Below are 26,613 nucleotides of genomic sequence, written 5' to 3'. Positions count from 1 at the left end.
AATCTCCTTTTTCCAAAGATACTGTGGAAGGGGGCACTTTTAATGCTAATGAGCTGGTCAAAAATTCTCACTCACTTGAATTAGTGTTCTGCACCCCTATCCAAATGGTGGGAACCAAAGATGGTGGGAACCAAATGGCACGGCAGAATGGTACCCATGGGAACGAGGTTGATTCATCGGGTCTGCATGTCTGGTAACTAGATGTAGGGCGGTCTACGGTACGGTGTGATTGTAAGAAAGCCATAAAATTATGTTAAGTAGGGCCTACGCCATCAAGGCCTAATTTGCGAAACAGCAATTGTGCTGCGCTTATTCTGCAGACATCTGTACCGAACTGTGGTCAATACAACAACAGCTACTGGTATCTTTCTAGGTAAGATTATCCTTCTTTGAATAGAGAGAATGCACAACGCAGGATCAGTGTGTAGGCCTACATAAAATACCTACGTTTACAAGTTGTGATTTGGAAATAGCAGGAGTGTGAAAAAACACTTCCTGGACATTCCCAGGCGTGCGATTTTTTCCAGGCATGTGACTTTGATTCAAAGCCTTCATGACCTTGGGTCAATCAAGACGTAGTAAAATAGAAAGATAAAACTGGGTCAATATTACATATAAACAATCAACAAAACCAACAAAAAATGGTGCAACAGTTTCAGATTACACCCGCTTACACAGTCATGCTCAGTTACAGTAGCCTACTTCAACGTTCAAGCAAACTCGAAGAGATGCTCCTACATGTAATAAACCTTTTTGACATTCGCAATGCATTGTGGGTTTTGATGACATACATGCAATGCAGTTCATGCACAACCCTATGGGAGAAATGTACCTGCAAAACGTTAATCTATTTCCATGTTATTTCATACCCCCCATTCAAGCCACCCCCTTCTGACAAAGTGTTGCATAATTGATTTGGGACGAAGATACATGTATTCACAAACTTCGAAGTTTTAAGCTTGGCAGAGAAAGAAAATTCAGAGAATTCCTTCCTACAACACCACTTTTTGTCGTGGACTGTGCTTTGACTAATTCGTGAATATTGGTGTTCTAGTATTATCCAATCGAAATTACGACTTGTAGCTCATTCATCCCAGTTTGACCAGTCAGGTTCTTTTTCAGCCTGTAGAGTGACTGGTGCCCTTAAAAAAGGCAGTTAAGGGTGATTTGTTCTTACAAATATTTGAAAACATCTCTGAAAATGTTTCTTGTATAATCTGATAATATGCATGCATCTGTGAGTTGATGGGCAGATACATAAAAAATATTTAGTTGAAAACTGTAAATTGATTTTTGACTGGTTCACTTCCCCCATAGGGTTCTGCATAAAATGCATCGCTTGTTTGTCATCCACACCCATAATGCATTGCAAACGTTGAAAAGGTTTATTTGATTCAAAGTTTTATAATGGCCACAAAATCTTGCCCTTTCCATAATAGTACTTAGAGAACTCGAAGTACCATAAGACTTAGTAGCCTCAACAGACCATGCAGAGCTCCTCTGAGCCACAAGATCACTCCAGTTCTCCATTAAATTTTTCAAATAAATCTCCCGATTTTCCTGAGGTTTCTTTTTGCCAGATCTCTTTTCTGTGAGTTATTTCCATTCATAATGTTAAAAAAGTTTATTGGGAAACATCAGGACGTTTACGTGTCTGCACACAAAATCTGCTGCGATCCATGCTGGCATGATCTTTCCTTGGCTTTCACACAGTGATGCACTAATGTTGTGCATCATGATTGACTGGTCTGGTCCCAGTCTCAACATCAAAGGAATCCGTTCTTTCATTACATGAAGTGTGGGGAGCCTGCATCATGAAAGCTTGTCGAATTCTGGAGATAGTTTTGTGTAGATGCGAATAAAAGCCCCAATTTTTTTTTTCCGAAAAATGCCGTTGTTGTGATCGGAACAGCATACAGGACAGACATCTCCACTAAAAACTGGGGATAATCAGGGAATTCATTGGGAAAATTTGACTGAAATGTGGTGTGATTTTGTGGCACTGTGTTTGACGCATAGACGCACACGCACTTAAAGCCATGTACATGTACAGTCTGGTGTTTGTAGCATTACGCATGCTGCTGTGCTGTGCAATGTGCGTGTGCTGAATGATTGTACACTGACAATGCTGTTGCGCCTGGAGAATAAAAAATTATTCTGTCATCACTAACTTTTCTGTAGGCCAAATGTTTGATTCTTTTTGTTTAATTTTTCTCACAAATTGCGAAGTATAATTATAAAGTAAACTCATGCCAAGGACTGTGGTTCAGATGATTTTAGGCGTGCAATTACAATACCACTTTTGCGATCGATTTATTGCAAAGAATTCTTTGCTAATTGGGTGCAATTTCACAAGTAACACTTGTCCGGAGAGTCCTTTCCATCGCGAAGGTAAAGGCCGATTCGTGAAGACTCGGCAGCCACAGTAAGGGAGAAAGGCGAAGCACTCTGCAAACCTCTGGGCCCCTCTTCGTGAACGATGCGCTAACAAAAGCTGAAATTCACAAACGATGCCTACGTTGAAACACATATTGCCTACCTCCATGCTCAGACCTTGAAAGAATTCACCAACGGAAACACCATCACAAGTCACAAACATGATAATGCCCAGAAATAAAAGATTTGCCCAGAATTGGAAGACTTGGTATAGTTAGTATTAAAAGTGTAGGCCTGCCGTTACAAAATGCCAAAAAAAAAAGACATGCTGTTCTTCGGTATTCGGTGAACTTTTTGCTCACGAAACCCATGTTTTCACGACTCTCATGGGACTATTAAAACCACTTGCATAATGAAAAAACCTGTCCACCTTCCCGTCCCTCCAATAAAACTAGTGTGAAAGATTTTTCAACCTCTTTGCAATGACATTTTAAGCTTGCACACAAAATTTGGGTGTATTTTCAATCGAAAATTAACATGTCATATCGATGAATTCGCTTCCGCAATCATGTCTTGGACCTCGTGCTTGGCAGTGTCTACATTGACATAATGCCCATTTTGATTGGTTGTCAAAGTCTCTGTTAGCCGCATAACAAATTTTCCAATTGGATGAAATTTCCTTGTGATTTCTGAGACGTCCACGATAAATATGCGTCAAGAGAATTCACAGTTACTGGCAATCTGATAGCTAGGGATGTTTATTTATGTCTGTTTTGATCAATCTGTGCCAAAATGTTATTTTTCTTGCTCGATTCCTGTTGAAAATGTGATTATTGCAGAAATATCAAATTTTTTTTTCATTAACAGATAGAACAGATCAAAAATTTCACGATTCTTTATTGAACAGAAATTAAAGTGATAATTTTTTGTTTTATTGCTTTAGGAAATTGGGAAACATTTACTGATCTTAAATGTCAAAATTTTGCTTTTTAAAATTCTTCATTCTCATAGACAGCCTGTTGTTTTTCTGTTTCCAATAATATTGAATTTGGCATTAATTTTTTTTTGCAAATATTTTAAGCTACTAGGCTCCGTAAAACAAGGGCATTCTCTTCAAATTTGAGCTCAAAATATTTCCTGAGACTAAGGATAACACTAGAAACTTCTGCTGGTTCAGGGAATGTTTCTTTTACCGTACAATTCAATCCACACTTAATCCAAGTGTTTCATTTTGTATTAAAAAGAAACTCTATGGCTGTTCATCTCTCTCCAGAACCTTCTTTTTTGCATGAATTTGAAATAAAATGGGTAGAGGGAGTTTTTTAGGGCAAAAAAGTGAACAGAGTATATTGCTTCCTATAACGAAAACCAGAATGAAAATCCCCTCATTTCCTGGACAGACCACAAAATCGGAGAAAAAAGTTGCAGAAGTAAACACGAAATACATGTAACTTGTTTTACGCTGAAACAAAAACAGCCCAGATTGTACACTATAGTCAGATGGTAAAGTTGAATACAGAATAAAGAGAATTGATGAACAGTTTACAGCTGAGGTGGGTTTTCTCGACAAATTAATGCATGTCATTCCCTTTCATTTTCATTGCCTTCTTTATATTTGATTTTTTGTGTGTAAAGGACGGGGTATGTGGTGTCCTTGCCCTTCCCCGATGTGACGAGCACAGTTCCTTCTATGGTTCTTGTATTTTTTATCTTTGGGGAGATCGATCGGGGATTAAGGCTTAAAGTTTTATGTACAAAAATACCACCGTAACTCGAACAATGCCCACACCATTACATCCACTTATTTTGAAGTTTCTGATTCAAAAAACCGCCACCAAAATGCTTCAAACGGCGTTGAAAGAATCGGAAGTCTATATAGGGCCAGGAGTCATCGCAAGTTCCTTTTTTTCTGACGAGGACCAGCACATAAATCAACGTAGCTGCAACTGTGTAATCCTGGCTTTCAAGACGCTGAAACTAACCTGATTGCAACGCGGGCCCAATTGTAGTCCCCTTCAGGCAGTCCAATCGCTGACACTGCAGCAGCCATGTGACCGTAAAAAGAAAGATCATGTGACCACACATAAGGAAGCCCAAGTGAAAAAAATAGCAGCGCTTCACGTTGTTAAATGACTAAGCGATACGAAAGTTTTGCCACACGAAGGTACGTACCACGATGAAGTGGTTTAGTTTTATAAATACTTTTTCAGGATAACTCCATTCCCCTCAGGTTCAAATTGTCGAGATTTTAATGCATAAATACTTCGACAAGTGATATTTGATTGGCCTACTGTATTATGACCTGCACCTGTCAACATTTCCTTTTTTCGAATGAAAAAATACTTGAATTTGAAATGCTTTAGTACATACAGAAAAAATCATTCCTGCTTTTTTGGTCAATTCCTCATCCACAGTTCCACTGAATCACTGAGGAAATTCAAGTTGCTTTAATTTAAAAATAATTTTGAAACGGAATATTTCTTGGTATAAAACTTAACTAAACTGGTTCTCTGACTCTTTTGGTTTGTAGCTCACATTTAGTACTTTGCTTATAAAAAGAGGCCAATCAGCCGCACAATTTGTGAGTGATCACTACTTACCGCACGCCGCTTGGAGTCCCAGTACCGCAGGAATATTACACAGTCCGCTCTCGCTTCGTCGTCAATCCCGACATAAAGTAATTTTCATTCATATTGTTTTATTTGACAGAAATACTCTTAATTCAAACAGTAAGCACTACTTATTCCGCACAAAAGTCATTTAGGCCGACAGGGTGTGATGGTTACAAATACAGTCATGCAAGTGTACATCAACAGCGCTTCCCCCTCATAAGACAAAACTCCTTCGGTCTCTTGTTCATATAGGTTTGGTACAGTCATTTTCCTAGTTCCAGATTGCGAAAATTATTCAGTAAGACTGCAGCTAAAAAATCCTCAAATTCGAGTGAAATATGGTCAGAAGTCAACTTTGTGTTTTGGATATACTTCAATTTTTTTTCAAAATCTAAGCTTTTATATTTGGACTCACAGGATCGATCGACGAAAGTGATGATGACACCTTTCCTAGTTCTGGATTGGTTTAGGATTGAGACAAAAACGTCTTCACAAATAAAAAGTTACCACACGAAAAATCCATTCTCAGCCAAAACCATTGTAAAAAGTTGCTTTTCTAATAGAGAATCTTTTAATTTTGAGAAAATTAGATGAAAAATAAGAATTCCAATGAATTAAAAAGGTAGAAATTGCGTAAGGTTCGACTCAACTTTTAAACTGTACAGTGAGCTATCAACGTTATCCTCCCCGCGCCGCACAGTTGACGAACCCATTACGTCACATACATTTCTGCTGCGCCCGTGTAGTTCAGTTCGCAACGACTTTGCGTGGTAACGCCGCGCGATCCGAGAGTGGGGGAAAAGCTTGCAGTTTCCGCTAAATTAACAAAAACGGAAATTCTAAAAAAGTCATTTTGATAAAGCAGACATTAGATGCAAAGGTTTATATGACTATTCAACTTAAAGAAATATTTAAAATCACACGTAGCGAGTGACCTATCGCCTGTGAATTTTAGTGGTTTTTCGCTCTTGTGAACTAGGAAATTCCGGAACTAGGAAAACGACTTGCGGTACAATGGGCGGAGTGGGTAACAAAATTAGCTGTTGATCTCCGAATTCAAGTTTCATGTATGACCGCGGGACCGGGTTTTCATCGGCACGGTGGTTTTCCATGAAGTCTGTCCTTCAGTAAGAAATTTCACAGACATTTTATGCATGAATGTTTGTTCCTAATTTATTTACTTTTTTACGGGTACCAGGCCCGGAAAAATGGAACCAGGTTTTGAAATCGATGGGCGGGTATCCGGGTACCCGGGTACCCGGCACAGGCCTACCAGATTGTGTGGTGTTTTATAACTGTCTTTTGTTCACGAACCTGGCTTAGTGCACTGCTGACCTCTTTTCAATAGGGGCCAGATTAGCGTGCAGCGGTGCTGTGTGGCTCATTGCTGCAGTGGTGGAGCACTTTTCCCCGGTGGTAATCCGCTCGCTCTCAATGCCCCAAACCCTGGAATACGGTTTCAAAACAGGGCTGGATTATCAGCACTTTTGAGAGTGAAAAGTGTCAGTAATGCCCAGCAGCCTTGTCTTTTGTTCAGAGTATAGTCTTTGTTACAGGGCCCTGTTTCCTTTGTCCGAGTTCGGAGACCGCGGCCACCCATATAAACCATACAGCTGTACGTCTCCGATTCCGGATTCCCCGGCAGGAAGTGGTTAATAGAGCCTCTCCTTGGGATGTATTACGGGTACTTTGTATCAACACAGTGAACGCACGTGTCTGCTAGTAGTCTAGTACAGTATGTGTACATGGTACAACATGCCTGTGTGTATCTCGACATGAATAACCCTGACTTTGATCGCCATTTTAAATAAGCTTTGCGTGCATTTAGGCTAGATCTGTGTTTAATCATGAATTTTTACATCAAAAATTAGTATACTGCATTTCGATCATGAGCATCACAGTATGATTTATCTGGTAACCCTGATATACATGTACATGTACTTTCACGGTGAAAAGTGCTAATTTCAATCATTTTCTGTGCAATACCAGTCGTACTTGGTATTTGAATGGGAGTCTTGCCAACTTCATGGAATGATTCACGAATCAATATGAGCACATAGATGTTTCTATTTCTTCCTATAACTTCCCTTCCTTTATTCTCCAAGGCATAGTGAAATGTTGTTCCGTTTAAACACTTCATTGCAATAAAATGTAACAAACAAAAAGAAACAGGAATTGGGAAGGAACAGTTGGTTTGTGCACTGAAAATGGGCTACTGTTTAATTAGTTGCGCTTGGTTTCTAGCCTTTTTCCCAGATTTTTTTTCATGTCCTCAAGCCTTTATTTTCAATCTGTCCTCCGCTGAAGTTTTAGTCGGGTACATGTATATTAAAGATATTAAACAGTGAATGGTTCCGCCGGCATTGATTTTTTTACCTGGGCGAAAAAGGACGCTACATGTAGGTTAGATTAGTCCCCTATCGACGCCTCTTCTCTCTACGGAAAAATGCAGCGCAGCTTCCTCTATATGTCATAGTGAAAAGTTGTTAATGCTTTTGGAACGAAACCTTCAGTTATACTTTATATTCTTCCCCTTCTCCAAAATGTGAGAATTATTTACTTGGGGTACTGAAAACAAAGATTATTTTCCTATTATTTTCGCCCTCCTCTTTAAGTGTTGCTGATAAAAATCTTGAGGCCAAATATTACAAAAGTAAGGCTTTACGAGCTCTGACTTGCATCAAAGCTTCAGCCTAGCCCGGGCTATGCATGGCTGACCTGCAAGACCCAACGGAGCTTGTGTTTCTTAGTTTTGCTGTGTACTCATGCTCTGTACGTCGCATGCATATTAGGGTTAAGCGTTATTCTCAACATACATGTAGTATGTAAGCAGTGCACATACATGTACGTGTATAAAGTGCATTGCCATGGATGTTCTGTGGCATGCAATGAGTTGGTCCGTTCCGCGAGCCAAGTCATACAGTGTATTCATTTTTGACCGTTAATATGAATGTATTCCAGCAAATCGGTATGACGTGTTGAACATTCATTTTGAAAGGTAAATTAATTGCACAATTTATAATTGAACTTTATGCTACAAAGTGTTTAAAGGAAAGTTTGTAGGTGATCTCTCATGCATGCGCTCATAACGTGCGTGAAGGACAAGTGAACAAATCTGTCGTGTTGGTCGCACCATGGTGGCATCTACCCGTAAAGTTTTTATTATATGGTACTTTTCCTTTTATTCTATGAAAAGGCCCATTCTGTTGATGGGCATCCTTTGTTTTGGTTATACAAAGAAATTCTTACAGATCATTATGACGTGTAAACTAAATAGCACCGGTTGCTGTTCAAAAAAGGAAATATTCTGCTAGGATTGAAATGTCGAGCCCTCTGTTTCTTTCGAATTGTACTGTGTGTTTTAGGTCATGACAGCCAGTAAGTACCGGTACATGCACATATACATGTAGTTTGCATTTTTTTGTATTTGCCTACAAGAGTAAAAAGATTTACAGTCAGGCCCATCCAACTCATGTAGTGTTGGCATACAAAAATGTAGTTGAATTGTGATTCCTTCATGGGTACAATACAAGAACATTTTGCAATTGATTTATGTTTCCAATAAACAGCGGTGTTAATACATTTTGACAATCTGTTCAAAATGTATTCATCTTATCAAAAAATAAAGACGGCTGTTCTAGGGTTTGAAACAAACAACGGCAAAGAACACAACTGGATGACTCCGTCTGAAGTACGGACCAGCATGTTCCCACAGAAATGCCACGGCGATGCACTTTTTACGTACTACATGCATGTGTACTGCATACATACATATACTGTATACAGTACATGTTTAGAGTGATGCCTAACCCTAATGTGCACATGTTGAGAGTGACGCCTAACCCTAACCCTAATGTGCATGCTATGCACTTTAGGGTTAGGCGTCACTCATTGTGTACTGTACAGTGTGTATGCAGTACATGTACATACGCATCTACATGTACATGTATGTAAAAGTGCATTGCTGGGTACTTCGTGAATCTGATGAACACAAGCTTCGTCAGTACTTGTGTGCCAACCATGCATAATCTAGGCTAAAGCTTCGGTGTAGGCTGGAGCTTGTAAAGCCTCAAGATTTTGGTCAGCAACACTGAAAGAGGAGGGCGAAAAATGGAAAAATTATATTTGTTTTCGCTACCCCAATAAAACACATTTTCGGAGAAGAGGAAGGTTAGAAAGTAGTGTACTTTCAAAGTGAAGATTTAATAGTCAATAAGCATACATGTAAGTGTCCTTTTCAACCATGGAATATGGAGGAAACGGTACATAGATGGGAACCAATCTAGCCTACGGTGTCCCTTTATCCCCTGGATAAGAAACCTGAATGCCGACAGCACGATTCACTGTGTTTAACATCATTAATTTCTACATACCCAACTAAAACTTCAGTGGGGACAGATTAAGATCGAGGGCTTGAAAAAAAAAATCTGGGAACAAGGCTAGAAACCAAGTTCAGCTGAAAGCAGCCTACATTTGAGTCAGCGAACCAACTAAGACTGTTCCATCCAAGTTTCTTAGGTTTTTCTTCGTTTGTTGTATTTCATTTTGTTTCTTACTTTTTTGACCACGCCTTGGAGAAAAACAGAAGGGAAGTGATGGGAAGAAATAGAAATACCTGTGGTCTCAATTATTCCATGAAGTTGGCAAAACTCCCATTCAAATACCAAGTAGGACTGGTATCACACCAAAAACACTTGAAATTAGCACTTTTCCCCGTGAAAGTACATGTACATGTATATCATTGTTACCGGATAAATCATACTGTGATGCTCATGATCGGAAAGTAGTATAGCATAAAAATTTAGAATTTACACAGATCTACATGTAGTCTACATGCGCGCAAAGCTTATTTAAGATGGCAATCAAATTCAGAGTTATTCATGATGAGATACATACAGGCATGTTGTATCATGTACACATACTAGACTACTGGCAGACACATGCGTTCACTTTGTTGATACAAAGTAACACAACCCGAGGAGAGGCTGTAAGGGGTGGAACTTGTGTTGCAAATTGTACATGTACATGTACAGTATGTACATGTACGTAATAAGTTGGGGTCAGGCCTGTGTCTCCATCATGCATGTTTGCTCATGTACCCTATAATGCATTGAGGCATTTGATACTCTATTAATGTTCAACGCACTCTCCGTGTTTTGACTTTGTTCCTTTTTTTAATTTCCCACTCAGTACAAGAACTGAATGCTGAAAAATACTCAACTAGTCGCTTTCACTCGGCACCACTTATAACATTCACTTTTTGAGAATTCCTTTAGAGTTCACAAGTGACACAACAATGTAATAGCTTAGTGGAAGAGCTACTTAACATAAAATAATTACACGTATGTCTCGTTTCCTCCGTACATGTAGGTCAAACGTAGTTTCTTCTATGGTTTTCATTTGCGACTTACCCTTATTTTTGGTTCTTACCGAAAAAATTTCACCAACCCTCTACATATACTGGCATTTTCAACCAAGAAAATTCTTTTATTTTTCTGCCACCTACCCTGTCTAGAACATAAAGAAAAAATTGTCATCTTAACCGCTTGACGCCGGGGCTTTTTTCTGAAAGCCGACTCCGAGAATTCCAGCCATGCGTGGCCACGAAGGCCACCTGCTAAACAGCAAATTCTTGGTTTGTGGACCTGCATGCTCTACACTTTTTGTTTTACACAGTGAAAGGGCTCATTGTTCGGTGGCATGCGACTCTATTCACGCTTCCACAGTCCCGTTGTCTCTTTTCAAAGTGGAGACTGTTGTGAAGCTGGTGATTATGATGCAAATTCGGCCTTTTCATTTTTTGGCAACTCACAAAGGCCAATCACCATGTGTACAATAGCCAGGGCATCAGGGATCTCAATTATTACGGCGGCTCTTTTCGCTTCCCGGTGTGAAGGGGTTAATCCCCAACCAATCAACCCAGCCTCCCCAAAGATAAAAAAATACAAGAACCATAGAAGGAACCGTGTTCATCACATCAGGGGAGGGCAAGGGCACCACTTACCCTGTCCCTCACGTACAAAATCAAATAAAAAGAAGGCAATGAAAATGAAAGGGAATGCAGTGCATTAATTTGCCAAGAAAATCCACCCCAGCTGTAAACTGTTCTTCAATTCTCTTTATGCTATATTCAACTTTACCATATGACTATAACTTTGTGTACGATCTGGGCAGTTGTCGTTTCAGCATAAAACAAATTACATGTATTTTGTGTTTACCTCTGCAACTTTTTTCTCCGATTTAGTAGTCTGTACAGAAAATGAGGGGATTTTCATTCTGTTTTTCGTTACACAAAGTAGTATACATCGTTTACTTTTTGCCCTAAAAATAAACTCCCTCTACCCATTCTACCGGGTATTTATTTCAAATCCACAAAAAAAAGAAGGTTACTAGAGAGAGATGAACAGCCATAGAGTTTCTTTTTGATAGAAAATGAAACACTTGTGTGGATTAAAGTGTTCGGTAAAAGAAACATTCTCTGAACCAGCAAAAGTTTCTGGTGTTATCCTTATTCTCAGGAAGAACTTTGAGCACAAATGTGAAGGCAGTGCTTTACGGAGTGTTTTACGGAGCTTAGTAGCTTAAAATGTTTGTAAAAAAAATTAACACCAAATTCAATAACACTGGAAACAGAAAACAAGAGGCCACCTATGAGGATGAAAAATTTAAAGAAAATAAAAAATTAAGATTTAAGATCAGTGAATGTTTCCTTAGTCTCCTAAAGCACTAAAAAAAAATCACTTGAATTGTTTGTTCAATAAAAAATCTATTAATTTTTGATCAGTTTTTATCTGTTAATTGTAAAAACAGATTTGATAATTCTGCAATAATCACACTTTCAAGTGAAATTAAGCAAGAAATATAACATTTGGCAAAGATTGGTCAAAACAGACATAAATAAATGTCACTAGCTATCAGATTGCCAGTCGCTGTGAATTTTCTTGCAACTTCTGTATTGTGGACGTCTCAGAAATCACAAGGAAATTTCATCCAACTGGAAAATGTGTTATGCGGCTTATGGAGACTTTGACTACCAATGAAAATGGGCATTATGTCAATGCAGACACTGCCAAGCACGTGGTTCAAACTTGATTCCGGGAGTGAATTCATCGATATGACATGTTAATTTTCGATTGAAAAGGCATCCAACTTTTGTGTGAAAGCTTATCTTGTCATTGCAAAGAGGTTAAAAAATCACACTAGTTTTATTGGAGGGATGGGAAGTGGACAGGGGTTTTTCATCATGCAAGTGGTTTTAACAGACCCATGAGAGTTGTGAAAACAAGGGTTTTGTGAGCGAAAAGTTAGCACACTGCCGAAGAAAAGCATTTTTTTTTTGGCATCTTTAAACGGCAGGCCTTCTTTTTAAATATAGCGGCAATACTTATTATACCAAATCTTCCAATTCTGGGCAAGTCTTCCAATTCTGGGCATGGTCATGTTTGTGATTGTGAAGGTGTTTCCGTTGGTGAATATTTTCAAAGTCTGAACATGGAAGTTGGCATTATGTGTGTTTCAACGTTAGGCGTCATTTGCATTTGCAAATTTAAGCTTATGTTCGCGCATCGCTTGTGAAGAGGGGCCCAGAGTTTTGCAAACAGTGCTTTGCGTTTCTCCCTTATTGCGGTGGCTGAGTCTTCATGAATCGGCCTTTACCTTCGTGAAAGAAAGGACTCCTCGGACAAGTGTTACTTTTGAAATTACACCCAATTTGCAAAGAATTCTTTGCAGTAAATCGATTGCAAAAAGTCTTATATTTCTGAGAGGTACTGTATGTCAGTGTTGTAGGTCTCAAGGCGGTCTTGAAACCTTTTTTTTTGGTCACGGTCTCGCCCTGTCAAAGTCTCGGTCTTGGGAGGGCCGGTCTCAGTCTCGAAAGCGTCGGTCTTGGTCTCGGAATGCCATAGTCTCGGGTCTCCCCCTCGAGACCAGTTGAGACCATAACAAAATGCGCGCATCTAGCTACCACGCCTGCAGGCATTACCTCCACTCGAGTCAAATCTTCAACCACTGATATAAATACAACACAATAATGTTCAAATTTTTTGCAGTAAACAATGAAATCGATGCTGGAATGAAGACTAGTCAATGTAGCATGATGCAACCCTGTCCCAAGTTGTAACTTTATTTCCAATCCAGAGTAGCCATGTTGCTTGACACCATGGAGATGAAGTTGTGATTAGCGGAAGTCGCACACTAGACTGGTTTCCTACCCTATGTAGTCTCTTGCTGAACGTAGAGCCGGGACGGGAAGCAGTCTGTGTGTGTGCGCACGCTATGAATTGTGTGCACATGTGAAAGTGCTTTCATTCTGTCTTGTGTGTGGTACATGTTGTTTTAGTAGTTTCGTTACGGTACATGTTGTGACATTGCAGCTTCTGAAACCTCCAATCAGAAAAACATCAAGGCCCTATAATGACCAATTTGTGTGTGTGTATTCATGCTAATTTTTTCATTTCATTTCTTTTGTACTTAATTGTACTGCCATATGTTAGTCCCTGTTTACCTTTAGGTAAAAAGTAAACATTGGTTTATGGTTGGTCTTGGTATCGGATGTCGTGGTCTCGGTCTCGACCTGCAAAAGTCTCGGACTCGAAGTCCTGGTCTTGGTCTTGAAGGAGTAGGTCTCGGTCTAGGTCTTGGTCTTGTATGCCTTGTTTCGGTCTCGGTCTTGGTCTCGGACATCAAGGTCTCGGATACAACACTGCTGTATGTACTGCTTGTCACGACAAGCAGTACATAGTTACCCGGTATGGCTTCTTTCCTGGCCTTTCTTAGTTTTTTAATCTACGACAGTATTCACTACCAGTACATGTAAGTGGAATCTTCTTTTATTTTATCTTTTATTTTCATGTAGACACGTAAATCTTGTGATGAATCCCCAACAGCAACCTTCTGGTGGTATGGCAGTGCCACCTGGTAACTGGCCTGCGGGAGCTCCTCCACCAGCTCCAGGCAGCTTGGAGGCAGGACTTCAACTACAAGCAGCTCAGGTCCCTGCAGACTGTCCCCCAGGCTTGGAGTACCTCACACAGATTGATCAATTGTTGGTTCACCAGCAAGTTGAACTCCTTGAAGGTTAGTTTATTACTCTATATTCATAAATACCTCAGACAATCTTCCTTTCAACAATGTGCAACTTGACTATGTATTAACATTTGATAATGCCCACTGAGAAGTGATAATGCCCGCTGCATAAATCATGTGCTAGCACCTGGATACAAGACAGTTTAATTGATTCTAATTGGTCAAGAGTCTGTGTGCAGACAATTTAATAATAATAATCTGTCTGATATAGCGAATATTACGGAGCGTCTCTATGTACTTATTATCATTATCTCTGCACATTGGGCTCACATCATCTGAACATTCTTACTCTCCCGGGGGAGTATACTATTTGCACAAGAAAGTTTCAATAAAATGGATGGGGGTGTTCGGGAAAGTAAAAGTAAAATTCTAAACAAAATCGGTAGAAATCCATCATATAGAGTTCTTTTGACTGTCTTACTAAAAAGGTATTTATGAATGGGAAAGACCGCCTCAGTTAAACACACAAGACTAGACAAGCACATATTTTATTCCCTTATGTAAACGTATACAGTACATACCATACAGTGTAATAACATTCAATCAGTTGGCCAGTATCAATCCTTTGATATTTGGCTGTGAAGAATGCACCTTCAAGGTGGTATCACATGACACATACATGTACCGGTAAGTATCACTGTGAAATGGCTATGCAGGTATTTTGTTTAAAAATCTTTTAATGGTGTCATCTAGATAATCAAATTTTTCCAAATGACGTACATACACTTACATGTAGCTTATCAGAGATTTTACCAACAGACTTTTGATTGATTTTTGATAATATTGATCAATAAAAAAATGCCCCTTGAATGGTAGCAGATGGTGGTATCAGTGTTGCTTCTGAAGTGTGACCCACTTGGTTCAACATTTCTTAACTTCATGTACTTGTATATGTAATTGCAATAGAGACCAGTTGATAAATCTTTAGTGGTTAATAAAATATTTGTGAAAGGATGTTCTGCCTTACATATGTACAGCGCCATCCATGAGTAAGTACCCTTTGAGGTGTGAGTACTCGCGTGTCCCTCAATAAATTAGGCCTCCTTTGAAGAATTCACATCGAGCGAGATCGAGCGAGCGCTGAGCAAGATAGGGCGGGTATGGGGGGGAGTTCGCGCAGGCGTCGAGAATCAGTGTGTGCTTTAGAGGATGGCAAAATTGCGAGGAGTCACTCGTGCGTGAAGCTGACCTCTGCCAAACACGCCTCTGACTGATTGATGATGGGGCTTGTCATTTGGCCCAACTAATGTGAAAGATGGTGTATCGTTGGTGCTGGTGGATTCGTAGTGATTATCTTTTTGTCGAGTCATCATTCAGTAATCGTTTCCTGTAATATACCAGCTTTGTGCTGCCATATGTGTGACTCTGCACACATGTACATGCCTTAAGGTTTTGTGTTGGTATTATTTAGCGCAAGATTGTCTGTTTGAAAAATGAAATCATGCGGACGAATAAGAAAAGTAATTACTTCGAACATTGGCTCTATTTTTCCTTTAATCTTTGTTTCCTTTATTTAATAACTAACAACAGTTTATCGCCTTTTACTGGACTTAATACAGTTACGGCCAGAGTAAAGGTTTACACGATACACGATACAGCGTGCGTGCGTGTATAGGGAGTGGAAGACATGCTCTCTATAACGTGTGTGCAAGAACGCAATACAAGCAGTTGCGGTTAGCCCGGATAGACCACTAAGCCCCAACCAATCCATGCCATTTACAGTCAACCGCAATCCCCGCGTGCGTCACCGAACATGATACACGAATAAGCACTGGGAAAATTGGTGTCAAATTCACATACATGTATTTATCAGCTCATGTTCAGCACGATACACAAATAAACACGCAGTGCCTCACAGACAATATTTTGGTGTCCAGTGTGAGAACAAAAGTGCAGTGTGTGGTCTAAACAAAGATTCAATAACTTCCAACGGAAACAAAAATCAGCAGTAGTGGCCCAGCGGCCGGATGAACCCCCACACATTTAACAAAACTATTTGCGTTCAAAGTAGCCTCTTCACGAAAACAAAAGCCAACAGAATGTTTCTGTAAAATATAAATTTGTACGAGAAAAAGAATATACCCAATCCCCAAATATGATTTTGCAAACCGTTCTTTGAAATACATGTAATTATTTTTCCTAGCTGCTCGATCATGCAAACGGATTTTTGGACAGAAAGCAAAGCCGTAATTTGTTGAATTTATAGAAACCGTGTCATGCCCGGCGAATTTAATGCAAAACTTGGAGTTGACTGTTGTGAAACGATTTTTTTTCAGTGGACGGGTGACCAACCACCCAATCGACCCTGTGGCTTCGATCTCCGAAGAATACTTTTTTATGCAGCCGACCCTGTCTTCAATTTTCTTTAAAAAATATGCTGACCTTCAAAATTGTGTGAACAAGGACGTAATTTTTCACCCAAGCTTTACCCAACTAACCTAACTTGACGATACACGACCAAGCGGTCGGCAAACTGGTGTCAAATTCACTTATTTATCAGCCCATATTCAGCGCGATCCACGAAAACACACACAGCCTAAAAGGAAATGTTTGTAAGTCCTGTGTGAGACTGAGAACAAACATCTGTAAAACTGTCAGTAATTGAAGCAAATGAATTCACAACTCCCAACGAACAGCGAGTAGTGTCCCTGTGGCCAGATAAATCCTCACACATTTGACAAAGCTATTCGCATTGGAAGTATCCACTTCACGGAAAGTTGACAGGAAGCTTCTGTAAAATATAAACTTGTATGAGAAAAGGTATCTGTAAATGCAAACATCCTCAAGCACACTTATACGAACAACGTTTTGTGGACATGGTGCGACATGTAGTTTGATTGACCGATGAACAAATTTATCCACTGGAGATATAGACAACCAACCGACAACCCTTAGACCTACGCCGAGAAAAAAAATTCAGTGCTACTGATTCTTCCTTGAAATTCCTGGGAGAAATGATTAAAAAAATTCCCATTCCTGGGACAAGGAAGCAATTGTTCACTCTTGTTTTTCCCAACTGACATCACCAGACACACAACACGAGCAAGCAATGTTAAATTTACTTTATTTATCGGCCCCTGGTCGTGTGACCCAGCACGATACACGAGAAAACCCAACAGAAAATACTTCGAATTGCAAAATTATGAACTAGCAAATTTATATGTAGAAAAGATTATTTATAGTGCCCAGGTCCCAGTTGCACTCCTGAACATTTGAGAAAAGCGGATAAAAATTCCTGGCAATAAACTTTTACGAAAAATATATCTAATCCTAAAATATGCATTTACTGACAGTGCAAACATGGGAAATTTACAGAGATTTCATGCATAGAACAAAATGTTGATCTGACCGAGTCTTCTGGGTACAGTGTAACTGTTTTCGTAAACGATTGGTTTTGCCTGGTTTCTTGTCTGTCACGTTCTTTTCAGGCTGCCCGGCAAATTTCATGGTAATTGTAAACCCACTGTTTCGCTCCAAAACATGAAAAATCTTCTCTTTTTTGGATACTTTTGCTCGTTTAATAGAGCATTCAAAATTCCGTCGGCCTTTCTTCTCACAGGGAAAACTGTTACATGTAAGTCAATTCCTTACAATCCTTATGGAGCAAGGGAACCACAGAGTAGTATGAGTGCATAACGTGGTTTAGTTTGTGGTATTGAGCCCCCCTAGTATGCTGTAAATGAGTTGAACTTCCATGTTCTGGGTATTGAAAGAATTAATAACAGACACCATGTTCACACGTTCATTGATTCACCTTTTAAATGTCTAGTGATGAAAAGATATCGGAATTCATGTACGTGTATTTATCGAGGATGAAAAATGTCCCACATTTTGGCCTTAATAGTTCTATTAACTCAAAACCTGTCTCGTTGAAACAAGCACAAAGTTTCACAAAATGATCCAGAGCCTATCACATTTGGGGTTTTCCTTGTCTCCTATTTATTCCACTTGACACGGTCAGCCGCTGGAATTTGCAAGAATGGAGAAGTGTCCTTTCGGGAATCACCCTGGAAGTTTAGAGTTAAGCTGAGCATTTACTGTGGTAAATGTGACCTGCACCATTTTTATGAAAGAACTGTTAGTGCTCAACCGACTTTTGTATGCTCGAAATCAGTAATTTAGGCTAAAGGTCAATTGTAACTTTTTAAGATGCGGCTTTAAAAGACGTGGCAATAATATATATGCTGTCCTATCGCTGACTTACCTTTTTTCATTTAGGATTACAAACCCTTAAACTCTTCCTGTGACATCGATGTTCAATACAAATGCTGGAAAACTGGATGAAGATGCTACCCCAGTTTTGTAAATGTTGAAAATACCGATGTGGCGGTTTCTCCATGTTTGGAAGTAATGGTATTTATGAAAGGTTTACCGTCAACACACTTGTAATGTGTACCATTTGTCCGAGTTTTGGATATTGTGGTTAATAACCAATCGGGTAGCTGTAATTTTAAACGTCACGGTTGCCTTGCCAACACTGTTGCTCAGCAAACATGAGAAACCTGCCACATGATGCCCACGTGTTAATACTAGGCATTCATGTCGTTCAGCTGGCCAATCACCTAGCCCATCATGTTACCAGGTACACATATGGGGCATTAACTCACCTCAATGGTCGCGCACCGTGCCCACGCTTCTTTCTTGGCAGTGAGCCACCTGCCCATCTATGGCTTTTTGCAATGGTCACCTAGTGACACCATAAAAATACCATGCAATTCATCGATCGAATGGCTCATTGGGCCAGCTTCGTTCAATCAACTATGCACTTGTAATATGTTTATTAGTTTACTGGCTCACCTTCCCCAATACTTCCAGAATCAGTTCACGTGTACTACTGTCTACATGTACAGTACATGTAGAGTAACCGTTGAATCATGCGCCAAGAACATCATGATCATGGGTACATCAACCACATCCAAAACGTTATCCCCGAAGTCATCAGGAACGAAGGGCGAGCATTAGGCTACTAACTCCACCAAAGCCCAACGGTCCTTTTCAGGGCCAACACATTAATAAAAGAGAGATGCTGAAGGTTGTCTGATTGAATGTCTCAATGAATAAAAACTCGACCCCCCCCTAAAAAGGGGGAAAGGTTCGGGTCATTTTACCCGTCAACAAAAAATCAATAGGCCTATTTGCTGAATATAAAAATGGGGAAAATTTATCTGTCAATCATAAGAAATCAATTGGCTTATTCGCTGAATCAAAAAAAGCCATTTGGAGGGGCGATTGACTACTAGAACATGTAGAAATATTAAATCTAAAAAATAAGGACACAAAACGAAAGATTAGTGTTTAAACATACATGTATGGAAAGTAAATTTTTGCAAAATCAGAGGATTTGGTTCGTCAATTTCAAAAGCAAGAAAAGGATTAGATGATCAATAATAAATCAATGAAAATTAAGACTAAGGATAATACATGAACTTATGATTAACTTCAAAAGATTACTCGATCAGTTAAATTACATGTAATTTTACATTCATGAAAGTTATGAAATATATCTGAAAATACACGCAAAATTATATTTTAATTTTTTTGGCATAATTCCACATTTTAAACAATTTATTTAAAAACAGGTTTATAATTCCCATTGGTGTGTAGGGGACATGGTGCAATTAACTTGAACCCCATGACAAATTCTAGAGTACGGCTCTCGATAGCACATGATGAACAACATGGATTACACAACGGGCAAAAAAGAACAGACCCAATACGATTTGTGAGGTGTGAACGGTACTTACGGTACATTTACGAGTTCATGCAGTCTCTCGACTGTTTTCACTATCTCCAACTTGTGAGTAGAGCCAATGTATAAAACGCTGACCAACAAAAACATAATCGCCTTGTCGCCCGAGCCTGAAGCTCTGCGCCGCTAGCATGCGTGACTGGCCGCGGCGCGGTTGGCGGCGGCCCGGACTTCGCTGCAACGTTAACTGATTGATTTCATTCTTCAAATGTTGCAGTGTAAATCACTCAGATTATAAGCCACTGGGACATTTTTGACGTGGGGATCAATGTATGAGCTGTTGCTTATCTTACGAAAATTACGGTATTTAAAAAAAATTTGTAAAAACACATACCACAAAGAGCAAACTCACAAGCGGGGCGGGGGGGGGAGTTCAAACCCCCAGCCTATCGTTGTTGTTTTGTTGTGTTTTTAGTTTGTTTGGCTGTTTGTTTGTTTGTTTGTTTGAAGAAAAAATTATAGTATTTTAATTCCCTCCGACTTGAAGACCATCATTTTGTCTTGAGATCATAGAAATACTTTGGTTTTATTCCGTCTTCTAAAATTTGTATTCCAAAATCAGGGCACCAACTTAAAAAAATATCGCTATAGATAAAGTGAAATAACGCATTTCATACGGCCAAGGTAATTTTCTGACCAAACACTAGCAATGACAGAATGTATTATTGACTGCATTAACGGTGGCCTTATGCACATCGCAAGAAAGGTGGACCGCACCGAACCAGGACCAACTTGATCCCAAGTCTATTTTGGTACCCACAATTAATGGCGCAGCAAGCCTTGGCGCAGTGCCAGGATCCATTAGGGTTTGCAGTGTGTGTAGATCCATGACGTGTGGGCACTTTTTATACAGTAGATCGTTCAGAAAATGTGTTTTTTGTGTGCGTGGGTGTATGTGTAGAAAGAACAACTTTTGTTTTCCGAAACTTGTACCTTGGAGGGGAAGCCGACCGTGGTTATGTTCTGTTAAGTCAAGTTCATGCAGCCCGTTTTGATCGTTTTTGTTTTGAATGTACGTTTAACTGTATGGTATTTTATTCCATGGTCGAGGAAAATGTCCCAGTGGAATATAAAATGCGATCTATTATATGATCGAAGCTGTGGTTGCGTTATGAGTGGTTTTAAGCCATCATCAGTGTGCCAGACTAACGACATTCCACACGGGCAGGACTTGTGAGCGTTCCAAGTTGGGTGATGGGAGTACTTTCACGGGTCAGTGAACAGTGACTGCGGGGTACTGCTGCAGTCTTATTCTTCCTTCGTGCGCTCTTCATGCGCCCATAGTGTGTCCGTCGTGTAAGAACTAGCAAATGTTAAGCAAGATAGGGCGAGTGCCAGCGCTCGTAAAACGCACGACGTCCCTCGAACTCGAAAGGGTACTTACTTGAGATCACTGCTGTACTGCCCAAGTTTCTTTATCTTACACGTAGGCCTTGGCGAAAGTTAAAAATGTTCTAAATTAAAATGCATGAAACTGAAAAAAATCATGCTGAAAATAGTCCAAATCTGTTATCAAATTAAAAGCAGTATTTTTCACTCCTGACTGAAAAGGCCCCTTTTCCGAACTTTCCAAAATACATTTACATTTATGGCAGCGCATGCACCAAAGTTGACAATTCACCTGGGAGTCGCGCGGACGATCGCTCATTAAAGTTGTATTCCAGAGCCACATGTCACTGTGCAAAGGCTTTGTAGAAAGAATACAGCTTGATATAGTTACTATGTCGCGCAGCAAAAAATTGTTTACCCATGCCGCCATGATGATTTTCAACAGATAAAACTTGCTCTAGTTCACCTGATTTCCCACATCTGTGATTTGAGGACCATGTACTGTGCAAATAAATTTGTAAATATGCAGTTGTGTAGATGTCGTAATTAAAACTAAAATTAAATTAATTATTATATCTGTGTTTTGTTCTGAAATAAAGAAGTCATGAATGTTATATTTCAGATAATTGACAAAACAAAACGCAAGGACTTAAATAAGTTGAATGTCATTTGGTCCCACTGTGCATGATTAGCCATCTAGTATACACACTGTCTTGGTACTGGATACCAATCAATAACGGCATCATGCGGGCCAACGCAGTGTCAAACAAAACTATGTGTTTATTTGCAGACTATATTCCCTGGAAATTCTTTTCAGATAGGTGATTATGAGAAGACTCCATTATGGGGAATCATGTTCTTCCATTTTTATGCTAGGTCTAGACTACGCCCGTCGCAACAGACGGTGAAAATCCAAGTTTTTTCAGTCGGAAATGTGATGTATTAGCTTTTGGTGAGGGTTCCCAGGGAAATTTGGACTGAGGCTTTTTCCTGGCCACTTTCACAGGCTTTTAAAAACAAATTTACAACATTAAAGTTGATGGGACGTGCATTTGGCCATCAGAAGCTGATTTTTGACAAGCAGGATTTTTCTTGCAACAATTTATTTCTTTTTCATTTTTAAAAAAATTTTTGGAAGCGAATATACATGTAGTACCAGTGAAAAGCCCAGACGCGGCGTGGATTAGTTTTTATTCAGAGGGAACTGTATGAAACTCGTAATTAAGGCAAAGCTGGCTCTCTAATTAAAAATGACACTTTAATTTATCCTAAAGACTTTAGGCCTCGTTAATGTTCGCAATACAGATCACCTACCCAACTACACGTGCATAATCAATTTTATGTGACGTCAGTGCTATGCGGGTATGTGATTGGTCGATCTGTGGTACGGTCATAGTCGGTCCGTGCCTCTTCCACGTGGCTTGTTCTTACACTGTACCATGGTTTGAGATGAAGGTCCGTGTTCAGTTAAGCCATTTTACATAATATTTGTGAAATTTTCAAAACATACGCGAAATTGAGTTTTGTTTCAGAGTCAATTACATTTTGTTACACGACCAAAATTAAATGCATTGCCAGAAAATCAGATTTTGTTGGGTGGTTCTGACTGATACGTATGATTTCTCACTTTCTAGCTTAATTTTTTTTGTCTGAACTTGCTGATCCAGATAATTATAAACCGAACGAGAAAATGGCAGCTATGCTTTTGACAATCCTGTTTACATGTATATTCAATTAAAAGCTTTTATTTTGAAGAAAACAAAGGATCTCCTTCACACAATGTGGGCGATTAAGTTGTCGATTGGCCTTCCGCAGTAGGACTGAATCGGTTTTGCGATCCAAAACTAAGAAAATCTTTCTTCAGTTTCTTCATGGTACGTACTGTTCTTACGTTGCGTCTGGACAGGGCCCAACGAATACCCCTCCGTTGTTTACTGGTACGACGGAGGAGTATTCAATGGGCCCTGTTTACGGGTCTACATTGTATCCAGATCTAAAGACGGTACTGCAGAATTTCCAATATCAACAACGTAGCGCAATAAACTTTTTCTTACTTTGGAAACTTAGGATAGCAGAAAGGGGGAAATCCAGTGGACAAAATCGGGGCAGTGGAAGTTGGAGCAAAGCGGCGCAGGCATAATTTCCTTTTTGTCTGGATGGATGCCCCAGTGGATTAATGTTGTCTTTTTCCATGTATGGAGAGGTACTGTACGTTGACCCGTCAGGAAAGTATTCCTGATGATCCTGTGCAATCCAGATCATTTTGGAGCAGCAAGAGATATCTTTTTCACTAAAGGTAGACCGTTAATCCCATTTCATGAGATTTTGTGAATCAGTTGTGCTGAATCAAATCAAGCCAGCACTCTTTGTGAACAGACTGCTCGTTGGGGACATTAATATCTATACCAAGGGTGCACAGATCGATATCGTAAGCATTATTTTAGGGTCATTGCACGTTGGACAACTCAGTGTAGTTTGTTGTGCATCGTGATCAGATTTTTAAACATTGGGCTCTTCAATTTAAAAGGGGTTTAACACGTACGCCACAATTTCAAAGACATGCCAACATGCATGTAATTGTGGTGAACGGAATGCAGTGCCCGTGTGCGAGCATGCAGCATTTCCCTGCTTCACGTTCACAGGTCAGTGACACCACTGAAGGCATACTGTGTGCGGTTTACCCAATACACGTTTCCGTTGTCGGGCCAACCCTTTTTAGTGTGTGTATTGAGGACACCCTGTGCGATATATCAGGAATCATGTATTGCGCTAACGTGTGTGTGATCTTGTTATCGTGTGAACCTTTGCTCTGGCCTTAACTATAGAAAATAAAACATCCATATTGAGGTTAACGTACATGACGTATTCGGTATTGTTAGGCCTACAGTGTATGTAAAACAACTTGGATTAGCTAGGCCTATGGATGATTCCTCCGTGGCCCTAATATTTAAGTTACAAATGCATCATGCCAGATGTCAACAATCGGCGATGTCATTGTCAATATTGTCATTGTCAATGACACAGTCAGACAGTGATGCTTTATCAAAATTCATCATCATCATCAAAAGTTTGGTTTATTATGTTCATGATATTGGAATCGAGTTTGATGAGTTCGTCTTGTATTCCTGGTCATGACTAGCCCAGGCAGGTGGACTCTTTACTGCACTAGTCGTACTGTAATCTAGACTAGCATCCAACCTGGGTTACACCATGACTAATTAACAGTGCCAATAACTGCACTGGTATTACTAGGTGGCGGCTTACAGGCCTACCCCTCTTTTTCAAATTTTGGGATTGATCGGTTCAATACAACTGATCTTTCATGTTACGTTTAACCTATTTTGGGAGAATTTAGATTTAAAATTTGTGAGAAAATGTGACTCTCTGAAACTAGATGTAAACCAGTCTTAAAACAAGTTTGACTCCACCATGTTTCATGTATTAAAACACTCTTTCCATCAAGCATGGTAATTCCCTCAAAACTCAACTCTCTGTCCTCTTTTCACAATATTATTAACCCTACAGTTTTTCAGCATACTGGCATGAGGTCAATGTTAACTACATGTACCTTGGTGAATCCAAAAGTTTAATCTCCTACTTATTGTAGGAATACAAATATACAATTCCCGTATCCAGCATGTCCATGTATGTAGGACTACATTTCTTGGTGACCATTTGAATCCGTACAGCATATCAGTAGGCATGTGAATGTATAATCTAGATTCCATGACATAAAGAAAACTTACATTGCCTAGTATGAAATGCACATGTACTGTAAGTGATTCATATATCGAATACGTGCAGTTCTAAGTTTTAGGGTTGTCCAAACTAATTAACTTATTTGTAACCTTTACCTAAACTAAATATGCAGGATGAGATGCCTTCTCAACTACACCGAAGATCCAGTGCTAAACTGACTGTCGGCATGTGCAGAAAGGATGACCCTGACCGGATGACAAGTAACAGCTAGGATAGGATGCTGAACTTATCCAAGCAGAATGAGATGCAGGACTGTCTGCCAGTATTGGAATGTAGCAACATTGTTAAGGAGATGATAAAATGTGGCCTGGATGAGATAGGACAGTCAGGATTGGGATGTACATGTAGAACCAGATGTACACTAATGATTAAATTGAAGTACCCATGAAAATGCGAGCGAGTACGAGGATTTACGGCCGTTTACGTGCGCTTTCGAGGGTCTCGTAACTGCTCGAGAGGTCTCGCAATACCCCGCACTCGCCCGAACTCCTTCGAACTCGCTCGATAACCCTCATGTGCACACGTAAATAGACCAACCTTCGAACGAGCGTTTGCGAGGGTTCATTGACCCGTGAAACGACGGCTACTTCCCAACTACGAACCATTAATGTGGACGGACTGTTGATCGGTCGAATGGTATGATGGAAAAACGACGGTCAACGCGACATGTGCAACTTCGTAGCGGGCCTGGTATAACGGATTCCTTTTTTAGTGTGACGTATTAGAGAATAGCTTTCGTTATAAACTATCGATATGTTTTGTTCTATGTTCCATAAATTAAATAGAGCTTGAATGCGCAGGTAATTAACCATTTGTATCATACAATGTCGTAAGTGGTATTCATCGTAGTAGTTGGGTGAATATCCGTCGTGGTAATGAGTTTTTGTGTGTGAGGTTTTGTCCGTGTGTGTGACCAGTGAACGACTCGTGCTTGTCCGTTGAATGTTTTCGCCAGCATTTCACGTCCGTTTTGAATTTCTTAAAAATAACAGTGTTCATTGTAGTGACTGGGTTTAGTGCCTTCGTCTTTCGTGAAGGAGTTTACACATGTGATTCAAATGGTTTTCATTACGTGTGAGTTTCTAGTTAAGAATGAACTTTGCTCAACTCGTACCTAAATGTACTCGTGCAAATAAATTCGTGACCCAATAGTCTCCAGTTTAGCGTGTTAACACACAATTGTCACGGCTTTAAGTTTCGTGAATGACTCTGCGTACCGTTATTTTAGTTGGTTCAGATTGTGATTAACTTTTATATTATTCTTTTACAGATACTGGGGTGGATGTTTCTGCAAGAGATACCATGTACATGTACCTTCAACTCGGACAATTGTGGAGAAGCTCACATAGATCTTTTTGCTTTGTTGTTGGCAATTAAATTTGCCATTTGAAAGAAGTATCATTGGATCTTTTTTATTTTCAAGGGGCAAAAATACATGTATGCAATTTACTTCCTTCCCCATTGTTATTATTTATTATTATTAGTTCTGAAATGTATGAATTTAAAAAAAAGGAAAAGACTGACAGACACTGTACGTTTTTGTCATCAACGCCACTCTTTGTTCAGGTGCAAATGATCAATTTCTTCATATCCAAATATATGAAAATGATAGAAAATCATGTAACTGCACAGCACTGTGGCGAATCCCTAAATACACATTTTTCACCCCAAAGAGAGAACCATTCAATCTTTTGACCCCAA

The 26,613-nt window shown here is 39.6% G+C and overlaps 2 protein-coding genes across 3 annotated transcripts in view; both read left to right on the top strand.

Moving 5' to 3' along the window:
* The first annotated feature begins 205 nt into the window (after positions 1–205).
* Positions 206–26,613, top strand: part of LOC110983239 (phospholipid scramblase 1-like) — a 93,125-nt gene continuing 66,717 nt past the window's right edge. Inside the window, exons 1-2 of one of the 2 annotated variants that reach the window (XM_087145539.1) lie at positions 206–373; positions 13,846–14,066. In XM_087145539.1, the coding sequence (XP_087001665.1) occupies positions 13,862–14,066 (205 nt within the window). In that variant the 5' untranslated portion in view covers positions 206–373; positions 13,846–13,861. The remainder of the gene's footprint in view (positions 374–13,845; positions 14,067–26,613) is intronic. The other variant, XM_087145538.1, reaches the window with a different exon arrangement.
* lipt2 (lipoyl(octanoyl) transferase 2) overlaps positions 6,010–26,613 on the top strand; it is a 447,804-nt gene continuing 427,200 nt past the window's right edge. Inside the window, exon 1 of the transcript XR_015427638.1 lies at positions 6,010–6,115. The gene's annotated coding sequence lies outside the window, so the exon portion shown is untranslated. The remainder of the gene's footprint in view (positions 6,116–26,613) is intronic.

This window comes from Acanthaster planci, linkage group LG14 (assembly GCF_054643075.1).
Source record: "Acanthaster planci isolate LZ-2023a linkage group LG14, COTS_SCS, whole genome shotgun sequence".
Classification (NCBI taxonomy): Eukaryota; Metazoa; Echinodermata; class Asteroidea; order Valvatida; family Acanthasteridae; genus Acanthaster; species Acanthaster planci.
The sequence above is the reverse complement of the archived record's forward strand: the minus strand, read 5'-3'. Positions and strand labels throughout refer to the sequence as shown.